The sequence below is a fragment of the Syngnathus typhle genome, linkage group LG10 (genome assembly GCF_033458585.1).
Source record: "Syngnathus typhle isolate RoL2023-S1 ecotype Sweden linkage group LG10, RoL_Styp_1.0, whole genome shotgun sequence".
NCBI lineage: Eukaryota > Metazoa > Chordata > Actinopteri > Syngnathiformes > Syngnathidae > Syngnathus > Syngnathus typhle.
Genome location: NC_083747.1, coordinates 11,086,494 through 11,109,859, shown reverse-complemented (window position 1 = coordinate 11,109,859; position 23,366 = coordinate 11,086,494). Strand labels below are relative to the sequence as shown.

Below are 23,366 nucleotides of genomic sequence, written 5' to 3'. Positions count from 1 at the left end.
AAAAGTGTAGAAAGCCATTATCCGTTACCATTTTAATTCTGAATTTAATTCTGACAGGTGAAACGCTACAGTACAAAGTGGACAGTCTGGATTGTGGTGATCAAAAAGGAAAACAACTTTAAAAGAACAACTTCGATCTCTGTATTTACACCCTTGCACGCACGCGCACACACACACACACACACACACACGCAAACCCAAAAATGTTGCATTAAAGTCGCCTCAATGCGCGCTTTTTATCGGCTTTCTTTTTCACTGCTATGCTATTCATGGCGCTACTACTGCTGCCGCTAGCGGTCGTGCTGGGTCCACTGGCGCCATTTCCGAGAGCGGCGGGCACGGCCGCCGAGCTGACTCCCGCCCACTTGCCGAGGTCTCCCGCGTGCTTCTTGGGCTGCGGCCCGTCGATGGGGTCCTGCGAGGCTCCCGAGGAGCCGCCGAGCCCCGTCATGGCGTGGATTTCGGTGAGGAGGCGGGCTCGTGCCTCGTATTCTGTGTAGTCCTCCAGGAGCAGGCGGCCCGCCTCCTCATTGAGAGCCGACTCGGGGTTTGGGTGGATGAGGAGACACTTGATTGTCTGTGGGAAACGAGGTAGTGTCGATTAGAGAGCGCGCCAGGCGAGAACAAAAAATGAAAAGACAGCACGATCAATCTTACGAGTAAGACGTGTCTGAGGCCGAGTTCTGCCTTCCAGTCCCTCTTGAGGACGTTGACACAGATCTCGCCTTTGTGGCCCACGTTGGGGTGGAAAATTTTGGTCAGGAAATACCCCTTGGGTGGAACAGCAGGGAAGTCCTTGCCGAGGACCAGCCGCATTCTGAACACGCCGCCGGCAAATGGGGTTCCCTCTGCCGCCGTGCAAACAAGCACAAAGCCAACCGCTTATTAAGGATTAACAATCCTGATAAGATGGCAGGAGAAAAAATGCAGACTCGCCATAATTGACAAATGTAAAAAAATAATAATAATCTTTGATACTGTATTATACTTGAGCCTTCAATATTATTATAAAAGTCCTCTTACCGGGGCCTTCTATGGCAGTGTGCAGTTCTGTTATGTCTTCATCACTGGGGTAGATCTTGATACCCTCTGGAGGGTCCGCGGCTAATGCTGATACTTCTTTGTACACCAAGCGAAGAACATGAGGGGGCAAATTCTCCACATTGGAGTTCTATTGGAAGACAGAGAGAGAAGTTCATCAGACAGTGTTGCTCGGCTATATAGCATATTTCTATGCTATCAGGGTCTTTGACGCCATAATTGTACATTGTAAAAGCTTCGCCTGAGAAAATGGAGACAGTGGTCAACCACAGCACTCACTCAGACTCGCCGACATAACGGCATCTTACAATGTATTTTCTATACATTTTATGACTGAGAATCGCTCGTTATTTCTGTGCTTTTGTTGACATATTTCTTGACAATTCCAATGTTTTTACACATCTAAATCTTATAGGTGTGCGGGAGGAGTAAAGTGTAGAACGTATTCCCGTGGTAAATGTGGGATACTTGCTACCGAACTCACTTAATCGTAATACAGTGTGTACAGATTTTTATCAGTGCATAATTAAACACAAATACAGAACATGATGTCAATTGCAGGACATTTAACATCGTTTAGCTATCTCCGAAAGAAAAATGGAAAGATGTTGTTGAATAGACTGAACTTTAAATTAACCGTCAAGACGCGTTTCAACGTAATAAAGCTGTTGTCGTTTATAGACAAATAGCTAAAGTAAACGTTAGAATGAGCCTAGAAGTATCAAATTGGGGTTTAAAATGACGTCACGTTAGCTACGCTAGCGTAAAAAAAAAAAAGAAATAAACCCCGCGTATAACACTTGATGTAAGCAATTTTTTTCCTCGCTGATGCACGCAGCAAACTAACAAAATAGTTCGTCAGGTTACTGAAATGACATCACTATTTGGTTAAATATGACCGAATAGGAGGAACGAACCTCGACGCCTGACGACGGCTAAACACCGAAACAGGCTAATGCTAACTAAAAGCTAGCCGTACAATCGACTGCTAACGTCAGTCTTACCATTTTCCAAATTAGCTCTTTCAAGGCAGCGGGTTTTAGATTACACGATGAGGCCTTTCTGTCTATGTGGAACTAAAAAAATAATTATTTGGTAGAAACTTCTGCTCGCTAGCTCCTGCGCTTTTCTTCTTTTTTAGTTGACACAGGAACAAAAATACGTTGCTCAGTTAACCAGACTACGGCCCAATGGGATCGTAACAGTAAAGTGAATTGCTTGAATTCAACCAATCGCAATGTAGATCTTCTCTACGTCATCGAGAGGAGCCCAACCATCTGTTTCGAGGGTCTAGTAAGTTGTCCGTGAATGGTCCGTTTGAACGAAAGTCCACAAACAAGCCCAGAAAAAATGGGAAATGATTAAAATTACCCGGAATAAACAAATTTATGAATAATCCAACTCAAACTATATAATTATGACAGTATGTGTTTTTGAAACAAAAACGGTTTATGTTGCAACAAAAAAAAAAAAAAAAGACATTAAAGATGTTGAAATCTTAGTTGCAAACTACTATTCAACATAGGCACCGGAGGGCGCTCCTACACAGCGGCAAAAATCTGATGATTGTGCATCCCGGCAGAATTAAGTAAAATTGTATTTCCTTATGGTTTTTATTTTTTAGAATGGCAATTCACTGTACAGAACCATTGAAAGTGTTGCTATGATTGGGATGAAACGGTAACCATATTATACATATATACACGAAAAAGTACTTCAGAAGAAATACAGATAATTCTGTATAATAAATAGATGACTCAGATAAAATTATCTGTAGAAATACGGATTCAACTACTGTATTTAAATTCAAAAGAAAAAAGGTGCTTGAAATTTAGTTGAGTATAAAAAAGATGGTATAAATACTTTTTCATCTTAACTATTAATTTTACACCATTGTTTTTTTGCAGTGGCTGGGTATGCCAAACAAAATTACAAACTGGTAAAGTTTTGTTTTGAATGAAATGGAAAAACTTGTTCCAACATCAACACGAGGCACTTCCGGGTGTTCTGGATGGAGCTGTCAAGCGCGTAACACCGCCTTCTTGTTTTTGACTTGGAATTTCTTCGTCAACAGCATATTTTCCCCGATCTCAACACACGTTGGAGAAAATAGTCAAAGGCTTCCACTAATTTTAAAAAAAATAGTTATTAGCTTGTTGGGCGTTGGAGTAGCCATGTTAGCTAGCAAACGATCTAGCTAGCTCGGCGCTGCTTATGTTGCTTGCGCCAACGTGGTTGATTTTTGTTTGGATCGGCTAGTGGAAAAGTTGCCTGTTGTTATTTTTGCGAATATTATGAGCGAAGGGGAAGTGTTTCACGAGAAGCAGCGTCTGGAGTTGTGCGCCATCCACGCGCTCAACAACGTGCTGCAGGAAAGGGTGTTTACAAAGGAGACAGCCGACGAGATCTGCAAACGGTACGGCGTGAAATTATATTTGTATATATGTATATTGTATATATCAAGTGATCAAAAAGCACGATATATAATGTTATATTGTATAAAGCACGATTATAAAAAAGAGCGCAACAAATAAATAGTGAAGTAGTTTGTGTGCAACAGGGGCGCTCCTTAGAAATCTGCCTCCTCGGGCGAGGTGCCACCACACCCCTAAAGTTTCATTTTCGTTTGGGTATCTCGTCCAATGAGGTTACACAGCGGTACCCTGACTTACGAGTTTTTACATCCATGACCAAGCTCGCTAACTTATTTAACTAATAGCTATTGAATAAAATGTTGCCATTATTATGCCCCCCCCCCCCAAAAAAAAGGCGCACAGGAGAGTCATGCGGAAACAACTCATGTGTAGGCGACTAATCAAAATTCCAGTGTGAAAAACTAGTCACGCCCAATATAGATGTCAACATGCAGTCAAAGTGAAACTGAGAAGTGTTATTGTTCATCTGCGTTGTTTACCAGCCTGACCATAGAATTTCTGCGGTTACTTCACATAAGCATCTCCTCGGAATGAATCAGATGTTTGTGACTGGCCGCATCCTGGAGGGAATCTTTGTGGATGGAAATTCACATTCCCCATGTCTGAAACAGAACTTGCTCAAGATGCAAAGATGTGTTTTTTTCCCCCTCGTTTTTGAAGGTTGGCTCCACAATGTGTGGTCAACCCACATCGCTCCGTGTTCGGCACTGGCAACTATGACGTCAACGTCATCATGGCGGCCCTACAGAGCAGGGAGCTGGCAGCTGTGTGGTGGGATAAACGCAGGTATGTGTCAGCGACACACCTTAAAGCGACTTTTATCAAGAGGGTGGGCTTGATGGTTTTTGGTTTTATACCGTACAGGACGGTTCCGAGCTTGTGCATCGCCAAGGTTAAGGGCTTCATCCTGAATGTCCCTTCGTGTGTCTCACTGGGGATCCTGTCCCTGCCGATGCTGAAGCGACGCCACTGGCTCGCCGTACGCCAAGTCAACGGGCAGTACTTCAACCTGGACTCCAAGCTGAAGAGTCCCGTGTGCATCGGAGGGGAAAAGGAACTACAGTAGGAGATCATAATTTTCATAGAATCCACCTAGATCACAATATTTGTCAAATAACATAAAAATATAAATCAAACACAATCAGCAAAGATGCAGATTAATAAAACAAGTTTGCAGAAAATATCTTGGAAAATTTATTTTTCCCAGTTTTTCCATCCCTAGGTTAGGTTCGCACGGCAACACATAAAAGCTGAAATCTAATTGGATGAAAAATGGACTCACATGCATTCTGTGCTCTCTCTCACAGAACTTTTCTCAGCGAGCAGCTTTCTCAAGACGTGGCGGAGATGCTGCTGGTGGTGACGCGGGAGGTGGAGGAGGATGGGTCCTGGCTGAACCCCGACCCCGCCGGTGATGGTGCGAACAGTGCGGCGTGAGAGCAAAACAAAGGACTTTCTTTTTCTTTTTTAACACACCTCATGGCAGCAAAGTCTTCAGGGAACAAACATTTAACGACCACACGCGCCAAAGAGAAGCTTGTTTGGAAAGCCTTTGACCATTTATTCCGTTTTCTTGATATCCAGTTTAAAGTCAACACAGTGCGCCCTTTGACTCACGAGGACACAAATCAGCGTAATAGTCGAATGACTAACCAAAGAGCGTAATTTTAGTAAATGAATCTGAAGGTCTCAAGAATGTGAACTAAATGCTCAAACGGCTTTCAAATAAACTTGTGCACTTGTGACGTGACGATCCGATGATTGTAACTTTTTTCTCTGCAGCTAAGCTAACACGGGAAGCCATTCTGGACTGAGCGTGTGAACGGTTTGGTGGTACAAAGTGTTGGCATGATGTCATCATAATATTAATAATAGCAGTGATCGCTCATGATGGGAACAAAAAAATGCAGATTACAGATCAGACTATGTATTTGTATCAAACTTTGATCAAGTTGACATCTTCATGCTACTAGTGAAACACTAACTGGTAAGTTTTTATTCCGCTGGTAGTAGTAGCACTGTTGTTAAATTGGGTACAGTTTCAACTCAGTATTTTCCAAAAGTGTCCTACTAATGAGAAAAGAGCGTACACTACTCTTAACATTACAGTCAAACTAGCAATGTTAAAAAATAACAATAACCAATTGACAAATTCAAATGCCCATCGCTATTGATCTATGCATATCCAAAATATGTTGCCTGTCTGTCTGTGGTGCACACGTGTGACTTATTGACTGACGACCTACTAAGTTTTTAATGTTGAAATGTATTTATAATAAATTTTGGTTGTTTTAACCCTCAGGCCTTGTTGGATTTTATTTCCTTTAAGAAAATGATTTGCTAAAGGAAAAAAATGAGAGGAAATTCAGAATCAGCGGCAAAGAATAGTTTACTTACATTTCTGCTCAGAAATTTTAGTCCAAATTTGCTGACTGGTGATATGAATGAAAAAAGTCATTCATATTTTTCAGATTTTAAAACAAACTTCTAACTTTATAAAAACAATCAGTAATGACAATTGAAAGGTGCAAATTTTTCACATTTTGCTGTTATCGTGCAAATGTTCTGAGTTCCATGAGTGTCAAAAAAAGGTTGAGCCTCAGGTTTAGATTTTTTTTATTATTGTTATTATTATTCATATTAGACTCTTGAGTGTAAAAGGATGCCATTCAAAAGGAGCATTGAGAGTACAAACTCAATTGGAGGAGTTAACAGGGTCGGGTGGGAGGAGGATTCAATGAGATCTCCAACATACCGTAATATACAAAAAAAAAAAAAAAAAACATCTTGGAGACCCAATGCTGTGCTATGCAATGCTTATAAAAAGTCTACACACCCCTGTTCAAATGCCAGGATTTTGTGACCTCAAAAAATGAGCGGAACATAAATCGACCAGTATAACTCGTAAAACCAGACTCACCTCGTAAAACCAAATGAGATCATGCAAAAGTGTACACACTCAAATTCTGAACACAGCAACATCCCTCGAGGTGGGTGTGCACACTTGTGCAACCACATCATCACCATTGTCATTACCTTCTCAAATATTTTTTCCCAAAATTGTACAGGCTTTACTTCACATTGAGTGGGAAAACATTTGAAAAATGATTCAACTTGGTCAGATTTTTCTACATCACCAAAAATTGGCATTTGAACAATATTGTGTAGACTTTCTTTACCCACTGTACATTATTGCTCTGTACCTGCTGTTGTTGCATGGGATTTGTAGTTCTTTCAGGGTTCTCCATTCAAACAAGGCTCTCGTAGCCCTCAACCACGGTGATTATTTTCTTTTAAAAGAGAAATGATGATTATTATTCAGATATAGACAGTGAGATACAGAATAGCTTAAGGTAATACACAGAAAATACAGAATTACCACCTATAAAAAGTAAGAATAAAAATATATACCAAGTGAAGGGGAACTGCATAACCATTGACAGAAAGAAAAAAAAGAAAACATGTGCTTTTGTTGCTACGTGCCAGTGCTTTTTCTACAACAATGTCATATTTATATATATATATACCGTATATATAAAACAACTTTCAAATCAATGGGTGATACATTGAAGAATATAAAACGACATAACGTAGTCACGTCAATACCATTCTCCACTTGCCTCACCACTGTTCACAGTTTACACAGTTTGGACAAACAAGGGGAGGGTTTGCTTTCACATCATATTGGCGTGCCCATAGTGCTTTTCACTCCTGCTCCTTGGTTGTTGTTTTTTTTTCCCCCCCAAATAAGTGCTTCTAATCATCAGAATTGTCAGAACAAGAATACTCAGTGGTACCAACGTTAGACGCGACGCTAAAGCTTTTTTTTTTTCTCTTTACGATTAAGTTCCGTTCCTTTTAAAGTGTCCCTTCATATGAAAACTAAACATTTGTTTTTTTTTCTTCGATACATTTGCTAAGAAAAGAAAATTAGTTATCAACGTGAATACAGGTTCCTCGAATGGGTGGGGTTAGGGTGTGATTGACTTCCCCCGTAACCAGTCAGCATGCTGGGAGAGTACTGTGGGAAAAAGAGCACAGAATGTCATTCAAACAAGGAAATGGCGTCTGGAGGTCAGAAATAAATACTGATTACTTCTCTTCATAACCATTTTGAACTTTTGTACTTGGGGACGAATTTAAGGCAAAACCAGTTTAGTAATCCAGGGTTGGGGTTCATCCGGATTTTTTTGGGGGGTACAGTGGAGCCCCCCGAATTCACCAACAGACTAGGAGCTTGATTTAGCTAAATGTAATGATTTGCCACCATCTTTCACCCCACCACCCCCATTTAATGCACTATTTAAAAAAAGAAAATGAAAACGACCCTCGGTAGAAAGGCGGTTCCCCGGTAACGCACTGGTAACCAGCATGATGATAAGATGGCACACACAAGAACAGAGGAACTCACAGAGGGGGGTGGGGACTGCCTGTCAGTCAAGGGGAGGCTCTCATAGCCAGGGTTGCCATTGGAGGAAACGTTTGGAGTCCTGCGTAGAGAGAGTAGAAAGAGACAAGGGAAGGAGGAGGAGAGGAGAGGAGGGATGGAGGATGAAGAAGACACATAGAGAAAGACGGGACACGGTGGCAGTGGTGGCACAGGAGTCGAGGGCAAGGTCAAAAGGGAAGAGGGAGAATCAGCGGTTAGAGATCAAGCGCACAAAGCACAGCTCTCGCTCTCTCGTTCTCACTTTCAGTCGGCGTAAATCTCCGCTCATGACCGGAGGTGCGGCTGGCTCGTTTGTATGCATTTCAGTTGCCGTAACGAGCGAAAGCGTGAGAGAAACAGGGAAAACGTTTTGGGCCAAGTCACTCAGCAGATGAGTGGACTGATTCGGCTATGCGACGTCTTAGTCCCACTTTGGTAGACTTATGCAATCCATTAATAGTCATGGGAGAATATCTCTGAATCGGTCGGAAAGAAATTATTTATTCGCGACAAAATTATTCGTTCTGACATAACGCGATATTAGCAAAATTAGTCAAATTTGTTACTTAAAATAATAACGTTTCAAATATATTTTGAATGCGGTGTGTAAAAAAACAACGATTTGAATGCTTATGTGCGGTCACATTGAGATATGTTTTGAAGAAAGTCAAGACAGACCAACTCACTCGACTGCTTAATTGTGATGCGGACAAAGAACGTACTAATACATGAAAGCAAACGGCTTGCCGAAGTGGGACTGTGCCTGAAATAGGATGTTAGACGTGTGAGGGGTCATGAAGAGAAAAAAATGCCAGGAGAGATCACAGTGAGGAGACAAGTGATGACGAGTGATGCGGAGGGTGGAAAAGGTCGGTACCTAGACGGCTTCTCTTGCCAAATTACCCACCCTGAATTCCCTTAAAAAAAAAAAACACAGCATTGGTCTTACTAGGTGGAGATCGTGACACTGCAATTTCAAGCTGGGGGGAGGAGGGGGCTGGAAATTAAAAAAAATCAAAGCGGGCCTGCGTCGTCTGTCCGGGAAACACTCGAGACAGATGGACGGATTGGACAGACACACGGGCGGACAGACGGACGGACAGACAGACAGACAGGCCTCCGCAGTTGTGTCCGCTCCTCTGTCTACACTGTCGTCCATGTTGACCTGTCTGTGTGTCTGTCTGCAGAGGAGCAACTAGTGCTGCGTGTGTAAGGAGCGCACCAAGGCTCGCTGGCTGCCTCTTATGTGTCCGAGTTACAATCGATCTTAGATGTGATGAAGGGGGTGGGGGGGGGGTGACGTGGAATTGAAATGCGGACTGACCGGACCCCACATTGGGTACACCTGCACAATCAGGTGAGAGCTAGTATCAAGATAGTATCTACTGAAGCTAGCACGCTAGTAGCGAGCTAGCCAGCCAGATAGATATAATAGATACCCCTCTTCATCAGATTGTGCAAGCGTACCTAACATTGCGGCAGGTCATGTAATATGTGAGTCTACATATGCTTTTCTGGACTCTCCTGCAACATCTGGAAGCGTCTGTCTGTCTGTTTGTCTGTCTGCGTGTCCGTGTGTCTGGTGTTACTCACGGGAGGGGCGGCGCGCTAGAAAAGGGGGGTGTCCACCCGGCCCCCGGGTAATTATAGAAGGGGGCCATGGCCCCGCGCTGAGACCCCGAGGCCGTCTGTCTACGTGCCTGATGGGAGGTGAAGGGGTCCTCACTCTCGCTGTCCGAGTCCTCGTACTCTTCCGATTCACTGGCCAAACGGCGCCCATGGAAGAGAGAGAGATGAAGATGAGTGAGAATGGATAGCTAACATAGAGAGGATGAAGAAAAGGTCATGTAGCATTCATTCGCACAATCAAACAACGACGGCAAGCAAGAAGGACAAAACTGTGTGCAGGGGCAACATGAGAACTCGCTTCCTGCCTTACCTTGGAAAGCTCCTCCAGGCACCGGGCAGAGAGCAAAGAATGGCAGTGAAGGCCAAAGCCGAAAGGAAGGAGTAAAGGGAGAGGTAGAGGAGTCCCTCCATCCCGTCGTAGCACAGACCTTTCAGTGAGTCGATGTAGTCCTACGGGAGGGAAAAGTTCAAATCATTCCAATGAGTCTTCAAAGCAAATCAGTCTTCTCACCTTGTTGAGGCCTCGGCAGTTGAGCAGGGCCACCAGCTGGTGGAAGTTGCCCTCTGTGCTGTTGAGAATCTGTTGAACATCCCTGAGTGATTTCTGCGAGTAAAGCATTCCATGAGGTGAAAATCATGACAGAGCAAGCGGGTTTTTTTTTTCACAGGATGACTCAAACCCACCTCAGCTTTGGGGAACTGTGTGAGGGCGTTACGTTCCACACTGGAAAGGTGTGTGTGGATGTTGGACAGGGCCCTCTGGGACTGGGTGAGGATCTGAAGACAGAGATTGAGCAGTATTTCATGACACTAAGGAGGAAATCTGGTTTCATAGGTCACATGACATTTGAATAGCAAACTTGAAGGTAAAAGTACCTGCTGGAACGGACTGTTCATGCGTCGGCTGCAGGTCAGGTAATAATCCAGCACGTCTGAGTGAGGATACAAATGAGGTCATGTGGGAGCATCACACAGATGCATGGCAGAGAGGAGGAACAACAACAACCAGTTTATTTTTTTAGAGGGGTACCTGAGCTGGTTCCTGTGTTGAAATTTGTGGAATTGAGCACAAACAAATTTGGATCGGTACAAAAGTCGCTGAGAGCCTGGCAAAGAAAGGAGGAGGGAGACGTTAGCAGACACGCTGACCGGGTGACATACTTCCCTCCTGACAAATGTGACGGCATGCAGATGGCAAGCGGCCACAAATTCACGCAATACTGCTGCTGTCTTCAATAAACCCGCAGCAGCCTTGCATGTCTTTCCATTAGCGCGAGGTCCCCGAAACCTTATCAGAAACACCGACCTACATTTATAACGTATCTTAATACCGTTTTTTTCCGTGTATAGTGCGCCCCCATGTATAGTACGCACCCCTAACAATGGCATGCTGATGCTGGAAAAAAGCTTGTACCCATGTATAATACGCACCCAATTTTTATGAATTTTTTTTAATTTTTTTTTTTTTTTTTTTAAGTCCCAAAGATCGTCACACACGCAGGGAGGCAATGGGTCCCATTTTTAAAGTCTTTGGTATGGTCTTAACTAGGCTGGATGTCATTTTCTTTGTTGGCGTTGATTTCTCCGACTGCCCCTAAACGCACCACCGCGCTCCGTGCGCACACGGCGGCTCTGTATGGGAGAGACGTTGAAGAGGAATAAAAACACCCTTGGAAACCAAAACTTGCCCCTCGTCGTGACTCGGAGCCGCAACAAATGTTTCGGATTTGTGTAGGGTACATTGTGACAGACGGCAAACTAGCAGGTGATCGAGCGAGCGTCTGATACAAGAGCATTGCGGTCGTATGGAGCGTGTTTGAAATGAACAGCCGAGACGAAAGGAACAAGGCAAAGTGTTGTGAAATAAAATATTACCTGTAATACGCATTTTGTTATTTGCTGATTGAAACTGCTAATTAAACTGTGAATTGAAACTAATAGGTGGAGAACTGAACTCTCGCTCTTTATATAGCTGACGTGTCTTGCGCAACCGTTCTGCGCATCTGTAATGGCGGCCTCCGTATGACGTCCGGTCCGCGATGGAGAAAAAACAAACAATATTTGACAATAACACACCATCGAGGATTGCACCATCGCATCAAACGATGTGTCGTCAATTATGAATTTTACTAAGTGTGTTGGGCAGGATGGCTGAATGCGATGCGCGATTGACAACAAACAAGAAGAAAGGTGAGTTTTATTTCGGGGGAGATTTGTCATGTCTCGTCCCCAGTTTTGCTATGTGTCTAGGTTGCCATAGTTTCTGTTCGTGTCACCCCGCTCTTGTGTCACCTCAATCGATGTAACGTGTTTTGTATTTAAGTCCTGTCTGCCCCTCGCTCACCGTTGGATCATTGCATGTGTTACTGTCATTCTGTTCCTGTCTTTGGTAATGTCACCCTGTCTTTTTGTTCCACGACTTTGTCGGTCAGTCCTGTTGTTGGTTTTGTTGTACCATGACTTTATTTAAAAAAAAAAAAAAAAAAAAAAAAATTAAAAAAAAAAAAAATTATTTTTTTTTTTCTTTGTTCCCATGTATAATACGCACCCCAGATTTTAGGACAATAAATTAGTAAAATATTGCGCACTATACACGGAAAAAAACGGTAGTTCATTCGTATTTAAAATGTTAGTGTAATTGTCCTTTGTTTTTCTTCGGGAGGTTGGAACAGATTCATGGCATTTGCACTTACTTGACTGGGGGAAAATGATTTGAGATGTGAACTTTTTTTGCCTGCTGGTATGCTGTGAGATCTTTTTTTTTTTTGCTGATACGGTATCGTACTGCACCCTGCTGTGTGCACTCACCAGAAGAGGGAGCGATAGTTCCACACAGTGAGGCCCACTCAGGCGGGTAAACGTGGCCATTGAGGACAGAGTGAACCGTGCCGACCCACAGCGAGCCCTTTGTTTCCTTATCGCTAGCCAGGGACAGAGCGTCTCTGTGTGCCCTAACAGGCTTTGGGACATCTCCCGCCAGCCCCGCGAGACACAAAACAGGCAGCAGAGCAGAAAAACAGCCACTATTTGGCCTCTTGACACATTCTTTCACAGGGGACGCTGGAAATGGACGTGAAACGCTCCCTCTGTACCCCGTTACAAACAAATGTTGAAAAAAAAGGTTTCGATTTCCTCCTGTTTGCGAGTTTCACTCTGGCCGGTTTGGCACTTTTGCGTTTGAACCGAGAGGCCTCGTGGAGAGCGACGGGAAGCCGCTGCTGGTTCCTCGTCTTTCTAACCCGTCCTCCCTCCCTGGCTCCCGCCTGGAGCACTTCCCTTCATCTTCCATCTTGACGTCTCTGAGCCAAACGCCCACGCCGGCGCGCACTTTGCTCGCAGACTCTCCTCGTGCACGCTTGCATTGAATTTTTAATCTCTGCCCCATTTTCCTTCCTTTTTGGGGCTCTGCCATCACTGCGGCGCTCCCTACGAGGTTCTCGGTTCCACACAATTCCCGCTCTAACCAAGTATTCGTACATCGACGCACGGATGGGTTTTACTGGGCCCACTCACCACCACGGTGGCCGTCTCCAAGCCCAGCGAGCCCCAACTTAGGAAGAGAGCCAGCCAGGCCAGCACAGTCATTCTGCGGGGGGAAAAAAAAGCATTAACACATCTGGGACACACGCGTGATGAAGATGCAAACGTGAGCGCTTACGCACAAAATTAGCAGCCATCGAGCTTGCTTGGCCAGTCCGAGCAGGATGAAGAGACACACGATGAGGTCGAGCAGCAGCAGCATGACGTATGACAACCACCTAAAATAAAAACCACAAAAAAGAATTTTTTTGCAAGGTTCAGCTAAAACATGCAAGTACAGCCCTTCCCTTCCTGACGACAGGAATGTGCGGTGAGGATGTTGCGGAAAAGGTGGCTCAAGCGCATCATTTCTCTGTCTGTCTGAATTTGGTTTGTTTACGTCAAGACGCACTCAAGTCCGGCTGTTGTAGGATGAAAAAACCTCGCAATACACTGAGAGAGACTTATTGAACGAGTCCCAAGTAGAAAATATGTGGTTAAAAGCAAAGTGGAAAGTTTTTAATGGATGTGCGGTTTGGTTGAAGTAGTAAAAAGAAAAAGTATCTTAAGACTTCTAAAAGGGGCTTTTAAGACTTTTTGAGTTAACAACCGCAATAAATTTGAATGATTTAAAAATAGAAAACAGGGCTTAAAAAAAACAATGAATTTGGAATATTATGTTTGTCTGGGCTGCCCTCACCTGTAGTCCTCATTCATCATTAACGTGTTGGCCGCCCAGCCAGGTGAAAAGGGGCCGGGCATGAGGCCGCCCGAGGGCGCCGCCGTGGGGGCCACTGAGGGTGGCACCGGGGTCAGAGGTATAATGGAGGCCCCGCTGACGCCGCTATCGTTGCCCGGTCCCGCGTCCAAGCCGAACCGCGCCACAGAGATGGACGAGAGGAGGCTGATGACGTTCTCGGATAACCTCCGGCAGTTCCGCGTGGAAACCAGGAAGGGTTTGCTGCCCGTAAACATCTCCTCCATTGTGGTCAGCGGGCCCGAGACGGACAGCTGCAGACCGTTGATTGTATCGGAAATCTGCAGAGGGAGGAGGAGGAGGATGTGAGTAAACCTCAAATTTGGGATGCTGTAACGTTGTGGTTGGATTTGGGACAGACAAGTGAAGATTCTTCTTTGTCCGAACCGCAAGTATGCCTGAAGTACTTGAGTCAGCTTTGTCTAAATTCTTTGAATTCTTGTAGTCTTGGAGCACAGGGTGTGAGTAATTTTGCAACCTCTGTAGCTCACAAATGGACACAGTTTAAAATCGCAAAATATTGATTCATTCTCACTTCCTGAATAGATGTCCAAAAACCTTTGTCCATAGAATGTGTTGCTTGGGCGCCTTATTCCAAATTTTTTTTTTTTTCATGTCAACTCTACTTTAAATAATTCACTATGTAAGCTCAGCCCAGTGATGCTGTAAAGCACAGGAGAAATGTTTGGGGATTCTTTTCTCCTTTATCTCAAAGCTCTTTTTGCGTGGGTGCTTTGAGATGTTTATATAACAGAGTCAATGAACCAGACAACTTTTTGTGTGTGTGTCCTCCTAATAGTGCAACTACGATCAGATCGAATCAGCAGCACCTGTACTCAGCTGTCCCGAAGATCATAAAACATTCAGCGTACTTCTATTTCTTTCTTGCCGTGCAACCGCAGCTCGTTTGCACATGCCTGACTCACTGTGGGTTGCTGCTTTTATTGCAATCATCTATATTCACTTTTGACTTGACACTGTCTTCATTGTGTTAATTGGTGACGTGAAAGCGGCGGTAGTCACCCACTGAAGGCCCGGCTACCAAACAATCGGATTTGACCGATGTGAAAGGCGCTCCGGATGGAGGACAATTAGCAAAGTGACACAGCAACCACTGTTTGACCAGGGGAGGGAGGAGGTAATCAATCAGAGAGACATTTGTAAGCCATTTTCTTTCACACTCAACACACACACTCGGCAAGCAGCGTCAAGCCGAGCAGGGATTCTGCGTGACATTTTACTTGCGGAGAGCACCACTCACCAGCAAATCGATGGAAGCTAGCGTGTAATTGGCTGTGAGAAGCGACGAGGTCAACTGATACATCCCATCATTAGCCTCGCTGTTGCCATAGAAACCGATGCCTATGGCAACACTGCAAAAGAGGGAGGCAGAGGAGAAAGAAGGGGAGGGGGGAACGTGAAAAGACTGTGGGAGGTGTGCGCGCACATGAGAGCAGATAGCAGAGGCGTGAAGTGCCGCGTTGGACTGTACATTTGAAATAAATGAGATGCGGGCGAGGATGCGATCCATCCTGGGTGAATGCGCAAATGAAACAGATGACGGGGGAAAAAAAATAAGCAATGGAAATGTGAACCGTAGCAACAGATTTACACATCATTCCTTTTATTCAAAAATTCAGATTAAGACTCGGGCCAGCTGTTCGTCAAATCCCCTCCGACCAGAGACGAATGGTATGACCCAATCTCCCATATAATGTGACCCAGATTATAACGTGTGTGTTGTGCATTGAAAGCTGCCAAATGAGAACGTCACTACAAATCACGTTGGCTGTTTTTTCTTGAAGGGCGCATGTAAAAACATCATAAATAATTATCCAGCTCATGTGATAATAACCGACTACAATTATAAGAGGCTCCATGAGGGGGAGACACGGACTGCGTGTATAGTTTACATATGATGACATCATTAGGATTGTGTGTATATCAATTCAAGCGTGCAGAGGGGTTTCTATTTCAAAATAGGTTTAGTCCTTTGATTGTAGTTTTCTGCTTTGGTTACGTCAGTTGTCGCCACATTAGTAAACAAATAACATGAATTAAAAGTGATTCGGTTAAAGTTATGGGATTGTCCCTTGGGAAATTTCCACATTGTGTGCTATTACAGCTAAAACAGTTTGAAAAGGAAAGCAAGGTGGATACAAACGGCCAGTAGGTTGACACGACGTATGGATTATGACACAAATCCGCCTGTAACGTTTCACTGATGTGACTTTTGCTTCTTTCTAAAAGAAAAAGTTACAATAAGAAAGTTATGTATGTGTGGTCGGGTCACGGGAAGAGGTTGACAAACAAGAGCACAGATGACAGTCAGATGTCAAGCAGGCCTCACCTTGTTTCTGGTGACTAAAAAAAAGCGCGTGATGATGAAGGCGATGACAACATGTGATTCACAGCTTTGCTGCCGCCGCTCAAACTAACGTACGCGCCACTCTATTGCAATGATGTCACTTCCTGATTTGGATTCTGGAAATTTGGAAACGATACTGACCGAATTTCACCAATTATGTTTTGCTTTTTTGTTTTTTTGTGCAGAACAAGATTATGAAAAACAGCATTGTGGAAGATTAGGCTACTAGTGACAAATAATTTTGCTGGTATTAAGAAGAAGGCCTTTGAAAGTTGTTTTCATTGAATAAATAATTCAACATAATTCATGGTGTGGATTGTACACTACAAAATTATATATTCACAAATGTATTTCAGCACCTCCTAGTTTTTGATGAAAATATTGGATGTCATCCTGCTTTTTACGCCTACAGAACAATCAGTTCACTTTACAATGCATGATTATTGAGTATGACGGAGTTAGATTATTTCATAAAATTCTCGTGACATTTTCTACAATCAGATGATGTCTACCTCCCTCGGAATTTCTCCGCATCACAAGAATTCCTCTGAATACTCACTTTGGAATGTCTTCACCCCCCGACCCGTCCAGATTGATCAAACCGCAATTCCGCTACATTAAAATTTCCTTCCAATCTAAGCGGTCAAGGCAGCACGTCGCCACGACAACACCTTTTTCAAAACGACACGTGCGTCCGCCTCCTCACCAGCACAGCGTGACAGACGCCACGGCCACCCACGTGACGCAGCAGATCCCTCGACCCTTCTTGCCGCCGTAGCCGTGACCCGTGCTGCCGTCTTCGTCCTCTTCCTCCTCCTCAGATCCCTCGCCGCGGTCGCCACGGTGACAGCAGCAGTAGTGTATGAGGAAGGACAGAATCACCAAGAGGGAGATAACCAGGGCGATGGCCGATAAACTGGATAAAACCAGCAGGGTCTAACAGAGAGGGGCGTGATAAAAGACAGCTCTTTAAAAATTTCCCATTAGTTGTGTTTTTTTAAGTCACCACAATTTGCACGTAATGAAAATGAAATATGATGATGTCAAGAGAGTTTTTTTTTTTTTTTTTGCGACCAGCACGGGCGGCTCACCACGGAGCGGTCGGCTATCAGACGGAGTCTAAGCCATATCAGGCATCCGATCGGGCCTTGTGTCATTAAGTCAACATTACTGAAATGCATTTTTCAGCGCACATCCCCCGGTATTATCCTCTCATCCGTCTGCCAGTCTGTCACTCCCGCGCATTCCTCTGCATCACTCTGTCTCACCTCCTCTTCCCCACCGTCCCGCTTTCCCCACGCTCCCTCCCTCCCTTTTTGTCTCCCCCACTCTACCCTCTCGTTCCTTTCTATCTATCCACAGCGCCTGGATCTCTATTAATAATCTGTGACCTACTTAAATACATTCAGTGCGAGTCTCGCTCACTGCCGCCGCTGGCTGACTCGATGTGAGCCTCCCCCAGCCCCGGACTTCTCCGCAGCAACCTCCTCGCATTACTCATTCCCTCTCTCTTTGCCTTCGCAGAGCACTTTAAGTCGCTTTTGTCTTTGTGTTCTGCAGGATGATTTGCATACTCTCTCTCTGTCTTTTTTTCACCCCCTCTCACCACCATCACCAACATCCTCCTTTTTGTGCCCCAGCAAAGTCACAAGCCTGCACTGTGAGACAGTTTGCTTAAGACGGGCGAGACCTTCTATTTTGCATGGCAAAGCGCAGAGATTCGCATCCGTGCAGCCTGGGGGCAACTCGGATTTTTACGCGCAAGTTGATAGCGGGCACAGGAGCAGGTGCAACTGAGTGACCTAGTAGTGGAGCATTGAAAAAAAAAATGCCTACGCAAGATGGGGAATGAGTCAAGGCAGTAGATCAATATGTAACGCATTTTCGAAAAAATAGCACTCTATATAAATGTACTTTAGAATAAATATACAACATACTTAAATTGGGTGTAAAGAATTAAACAGATTGTATAGCGTTACTATTCTTGGTGTAATTCCACTATCAACCACTAGATGGTGGTTGAGATAAAGTACATTTCAAATAAGAAATAAAAAAAATGTAAATATTTCAGCAGAGCCTAGTTTTTTTGTCAAAAATTATTTAACGTCGGCTGCAGTTATCCTAGCAGTGGCTTCCTTTTATAGGCACTCAATTTATAACTTTGAAAGCAACAGTTGCATTCAGGGACTGCTCGTATGATATGACACAGATTGGGTGACATCACTGAAACCGCAGTGTGAGCAAACGTCACTGCAGTGTGTGACCTAGTGACAAGTGTCTGTGTGTGTGTGTGTGTGTGTGTGTGTGTGTGTGTGTGTGTGTGTGTGTGTGTGTGTGTGTGTGTGTGTGTGTGCTACCTGCTGGTACTCCCAGCTGTCCGGGGCAAAAAGGTTGTCCCTCATTTGCATGGTGAGGTCCAGCCGAGGGAGAGCATGACACATCCGCACCCATAGCGAAGGGGCATAGCTGGGCACCGTCGTCATGGCAGCCATTGTCCACTGTCACTGGGGCCCCTCCTCCACCCTGGGCAAGTGAGAGAGAGAGAGATGTCAGGGTCACCGCGACGTGAGGCGCCACCGATGCGAGGGGAGATGAAGGTCCCGCTGAGGGCGCCCCTGAGGACCGAGGACGACGAGGTCAGCGGCCAGCTTTTACGCTGGCCGCTTCCCTTGATTTAAGACTCGGCATCACCTGGGAGATGGCAGGGTTAACGTGTCAGCTGTAGTTATACAGAAGTGACTCTTTGGTGAATGTTCATGTTTGTCTATTTTGAAAGAAATGGGACGCAACCGAATGATATCATTTTTGAATTGCATGGGAGAACATTTCCTCTCGTTGTGTACTGTATTTAAACTTGCCTTTGCTAAATTCATGTTGATCTTCTTCAGACAACAAGACTGAATCAATGCCTCTGCCGGTCGCAGCCAAGTAGGCCGCTACGTTTTGCCTCAATTGGTTCTAGACATGACTAATCAATTGTAGCAACGCAATCAACAGAATTCTCAATGGATCCTCGGTAATGCACTTGCTTTGTCTTGGTTTTTAAATGAGGAGTTCTTTGACACAATACTTTTCGATATGGTTCAGCAATACAATCTCAACCAATGCGGGTGTCACTCAGGTTTGCATGTTCTTGAGACGGCAAATGTGCTGAGACGGGGGCTTGTGGCTCACCGGACCGTTTTGCCTCATTTGCAATGCAACTGATCAATTACACATGATCAATAGGATGCCTTACAATTTGAATTATTGAATAACATGCCCCTATGGTCTACAAAAAACAACAAATTGAATTGCGTGAAAGGTACATGTGACCCATAAAACTCGATTGATTGTTTTTATCTTTTTGAATGAATGACTGAACTTATGTAGTTGCACAAGTATGCACACCCTCTCAGAACTGTGACGCGGCTTGGTTTTAGCATGTACCAATCACATTCAAACTCACATTAAATGGGAGTCAGTACAGATTTGTCACGAATAAATGTGCCTCTAATGTCCCTACAGATAAAGTTCCATTGCTCTAGTAGGCTTTCCCTGACATACATATAACCAAATATAGCTTTGAGTCTAGTTAAGTCAACACATAAACTTGATCAAATCCATAATAATAATAGAAATAAACAATAATTTTTAGAAGGGTTTTCTAAGAGATAATAGCTTTTGTTATTTTTGCACAGACTGGACGCCATATGGACTAGCATGGCTTATAATACGGGGCCGCTGCAAATGTATTATCAAGGGGAAGAACACTTTTTATGCAACCGGAGCACGATAGCACAAGACGACATTTGATTTTGGACTCTCTACTGTTCAGTGTCTTCAAAGCCGCCCGAGTGGGCTCAAAAGTAGGGTAAACACAAAAAGGCAAATCCGGTTAGCCAAAACACACACTGGGATCCAATGAGGGGAGGAGATGGGGGACAGGGAGCTGAGACACAGCCTGGTAGGCGTCTGATACCGGCGTCGCCATGTGTGAAAAGGCACAATTTAGCGGCGCACAAAGCGCTAATCACGCTTGCGTACAAAGCAGGCATGCAACTCTGAATTTTTGAATGTTACTTTAAATGTTCAATTGAACCATTTAGTGTCACTATTATGCATTTGACACCGCAGTCGATATTCAAGACTGAATGCTTTTCAGCCTCCCCGTCGATTCCCACAGCACGTCATTGTGTGAAATACTGTCCAAGATAAAAGTTTGGATTCAGCCAAATGTCGAGGCCAAACAATTTCCTCTTTCAAACTCTATGATGAGTTTGAAAGGCTCGCTCATAGGCCGGATGGGGCCGGCATTAAGCGCGTCTCAATAAGCTTGTAGGTCCTAATGGCTCCGGCAGCCCAACTGTTACAAATCAAATTGTTGCCAACGCTCCATTACACTTATTAAAACGGAAGCTGAAAATCATTTTTCGTACACGCAGAATAACTTTTACCCGAGCGGTTGAGCTCTGCAGGCTGGTGAATGATGCACTGAGGGGGCGAGTGTCAAACTTGGGACAATTCAAGAGGTGAAGGGAAATTGCAAAAGTTTGCACACCCGGTATGGCGGCTACCTCCAAGATGTGCAGATCAGCGTGACGGTGTCAATGTGAGGCGTTGTCTGTCCCTATATGTGTCCTTTAATTGACTGACAACCAGTCCGGGATATAATCTCCATCTTACTTATGACTCTGAACAGGATAAGTGTTCGAGAAAATGGATGAATGGATTTTCCACACTTAGATTGACAGTTTTATTTGCTCTTGCCCGATCTACTTTTATGATCCGAGCAATTAGGCAAATGCATTGTAGGATTTGATTCAGTTGCATTTCTCCATGTCCATTTTTTCCCGGGTTACGTTGCAACGTCTACAATTCCAACGTGTAGCTGTGCAATCTAGACGTTTAATGTCTATGTCTGACTCCATACCAAGAAGAACACAATGCGCACGCCTAAAGGGGAGATGACAAATGAATCCAACAGCTGAGTGGATATGTAAAAAAAAAATAGATATGAATCACCTGTTTGCTGCATTTATGGAAGTTATTAGGCCAAGCTAACAAGGTGATGATGGAAGCGAGGGGGTGGGTGGTAGATGACAGCAGTTACTCAACGCTTGTTACACGCCGAGAGCCTCACGTTGACACAACGCCCCCCGCCCCACCATCGGCTTGTTATCTTGCCTCTTGCATAAGTGAAGACGAATAAATTTGGAAGCTGAGGAAACGTGCGTGCACAAATCTATGGTTGGAGACTTCAAGATGTCTGAATGTGCAGCTGGTAGGGAGAAACAAGCCATTTTGTGAGGCAGCTAATGAGGACAAGGGGGGGGGATTATCGCATGGGGTATGCCGACTATGACAGAATGTGTATCATCTTTGGGAAAATATTTGCGGCTGTAATGACGTGCGTACCATTGCCCTCCCGTTTTCAGTAGCCGACGGCGAGAAACAGTAAGCGGCACTTAACAATAACCTTTGTCGACGGGAATTTACAGGAGGCCATTAAAGGCTAATGACACACTCCATCAGCCAGGGGTAAATTCATCAACATCTTGTGCCTTTACGTGCTTCATCTCGTTTGCAAAGCCTCCAAATAGCTCCACGTCCATTTTCCGTCGACATTCATCTGCGTGATTAACGTCGACTCCTGACGGCGCGCGCTCGCCTCCAAAAGTGAGTGCAGCTGACCGAAAGGTAAGTGAGTGCAGTCAGTAAGTCGGCACAAATCAGTGCACGAGAGTACGACACGGCAAGTTGACAGAGAGAAAATAGACGCCACCTCCCCACCCCAAAAAAAAAGAGTGGATGCAATGAAAGCATCAGCATCAATGCAGCATTTACTGCATCTCATTGCAATGAGATAATGAGCCATGTTTTAAATGCGGTGGACGCAAAATATGCATGAATGCATCTCACAACACATTTTATCATCATTGCATCCACAAAAAAAAAAACATTGAAAAAGGATTGATGCCTAGATTGATGCATTTCTTACCTTTGACAGTTGCGTTGGAAGGCTTCTCTTGATGCTCTGCCGCTTTTCGCCGCTGCTTGTGTAATATTTACCCACTCAAAGTATACTGCCAGCAATCAACGCCTGATGCTCTTGCAAAAACATCCTGCTGGGATTAAAAAAAAACAACACAAAAAAAACTCGGAGACATGCCAAAGAATTAGTCAAAATGTGGCAGAAGGGGCGGCAGAGCAATTGGCCAGAAAGCGCGAGTAATTCTTGCAGCTGTTGAAATATTAAAGAGCCAATAATTGCATGCTTGTCGGGTGACAGCGGAGAGCCGCTCGCGTTGATGGATGGGAGAGGAGCTCTCAGTGAGGACGAGTGAGCGAGCGAGCAGGAAAGAGAGGGAGAGCGAGAGAGCGAGAGAGAGAGAGTGAGGGAAAGGGGGATTAAGATTAAGGAGACACCCCTCGGGGACCCTTTATCATTTCATTCTTGCCCTCCGTATCTTAACGCCCAACACCATGTTGCCCGAAGATAATTAATCTGTTAACGGGGATTTAATGGAAGGGGGTTGGGGGGGGAAATCGCTTCTCATTCCGACCACCCTCCCACCACCCCACATCAACCTGACCAATCTCCATCCGGAGCAACACGGAATGAACCTTGACCAGATTAACATTTTTAGCAATCCGCTCACATGCGAGATGCAAAACAGTCCGCTGCTCGCCAAGGAGGAGAGCTAATGTACTCGAGAGATGCACATTCAATGAGTGTAAGTGGCAGCTAGGCACTCTGGTGAATGCCAGGGAAGGGGTGGGATGTTGGAAAAGGTGGGGGGGGATTCCCAGAGTGATGCTGAGAGTGAACAATGAAAGCAGTTTGGCATGGAGGTTGCACAAGAGTGACAAAAAGGAGAACATGTGACCACACGGGCAAAGTGATGAGGTGGGAGAATTGAGGAGGGGGCATTGTAACGTGAACAGAGGGGGAATAAGGGAGGGAGGGGGCGCTGGTTTTCTGTATCACTGAAAGGGAATGGGGGAAGGGAGATAATGCAAGTGAGCCAGTGAGGGAGCAAACAGTAGCGAGCCAGTGAGCATGCCCACTGACTCATATGGAGCCCATGCAGCGTGTGTGTGTGTGTGTGTCTCCAAGAGGAAGACGATGAAGACAGAAAATGGCGTTACGCAAGAGGCTGCTCGACCACGACGCAACGCAATTTAGGCCATCACGTCAAATACTCG

General features: G+C 44.7%; 3 protein-coding genes across 4 annotated transcripts; 1 reads left to right on the top strand and 2 right to left on the bottom strand.

Moving 5' to 3' along the window:
- Positions 1-17: 17 nt before the first annotated feature.
- On the bottom strand, positions 18-2,246 carry ube2s (ubiquitin-conjugating enzyme E2S). Its single transcript, XM_061290084.1, has 4 exons — positions 2,046-2,246; positions 1,024-1,171; positions 658-848; positions 18-577 (listed from the first exon to the last, which is right to left on the bottom strand). The coding sequence occupies exons 1-4, from the start codon at positions 2,046-2,048 to the stop codon at positions 212-214; spliced, it is 708 nt and encodes a 235-aa protein (XP_061146068.1). The 5' UTR covers positions 2,049-2,246; the 3' UTR covers positions 18-211.
- Positions 2,247-3,013: 767 nt separating this feature from the next.
- josd2 (Josephin domain containing 2) lies at positions 3,014-5,777 on the top strand. The gene is made up of 4 exons (XM_061290099.1): positions 3,014-3,457; positions 4,137-4,262; positions 4,341-4,538; positions 4,784-5,777. The coding sequence occupies exons 1-4, from the start codon at positions 3,336-3,338 to the stop codon at positions 4,911-4,913; spliced, it is 576 nt and encodes a 191-aa protein (XP_061146083.1). The 5' UTR covers positions 3,014-3,335; the 3' UTR covers positions 4,914-5,777.
- Positions 5,778-6,075: 298 nt separating this feature from the next.
- On the bottom strand, positions 6,076-23,245 carry ttyh1 (tweety family member 1). Of its 2 annotated transcripts, XM_061289969.1 has the most exons (15): positions 22,159-23,245; positions 18,536-18,701; positions 16,885-17,114; positions 15,072-15,183; positions 13,754-14,091; positions 13,197-13,292; positions 13,048-13,120; positions 10,565-10,640; positions 10,411-10,466; positions 10,219-10,311; positions 10,046-10,138; positions 9,845-9,984; positions 9,606-9,666; positions 7,888-7,966; positions 6,076-7,497 (listed from the first exon to the last, which is right to left on the bottom strand). In XM_061289969.1, exons 2-14 carry the CDS (start codon positions 18,668-18,670, stop codon positions 7,928-7,930), a joined length of 1,542 nt encoding a protein of 513 aa, XP_061145953.1. In that variant the 5' UTR covers positions 18,671-18,701; positions 22,159-23,245; the 3' UTR covers positions 6,076-7,497; positions 7,888-7,927. The 2 variants fall into 2 exon arrangements, with proteins under 2 accessions (XP_061145953.1, XP_061145952.1); XM_061289968.1 differs by lacking the exon at positions 7,888-7,966 and having other exon boundaries at positions 9,499-9,666.
- Between the last annotated feature and the right edge of the window lie 121 nt (positions 23,246-23,366).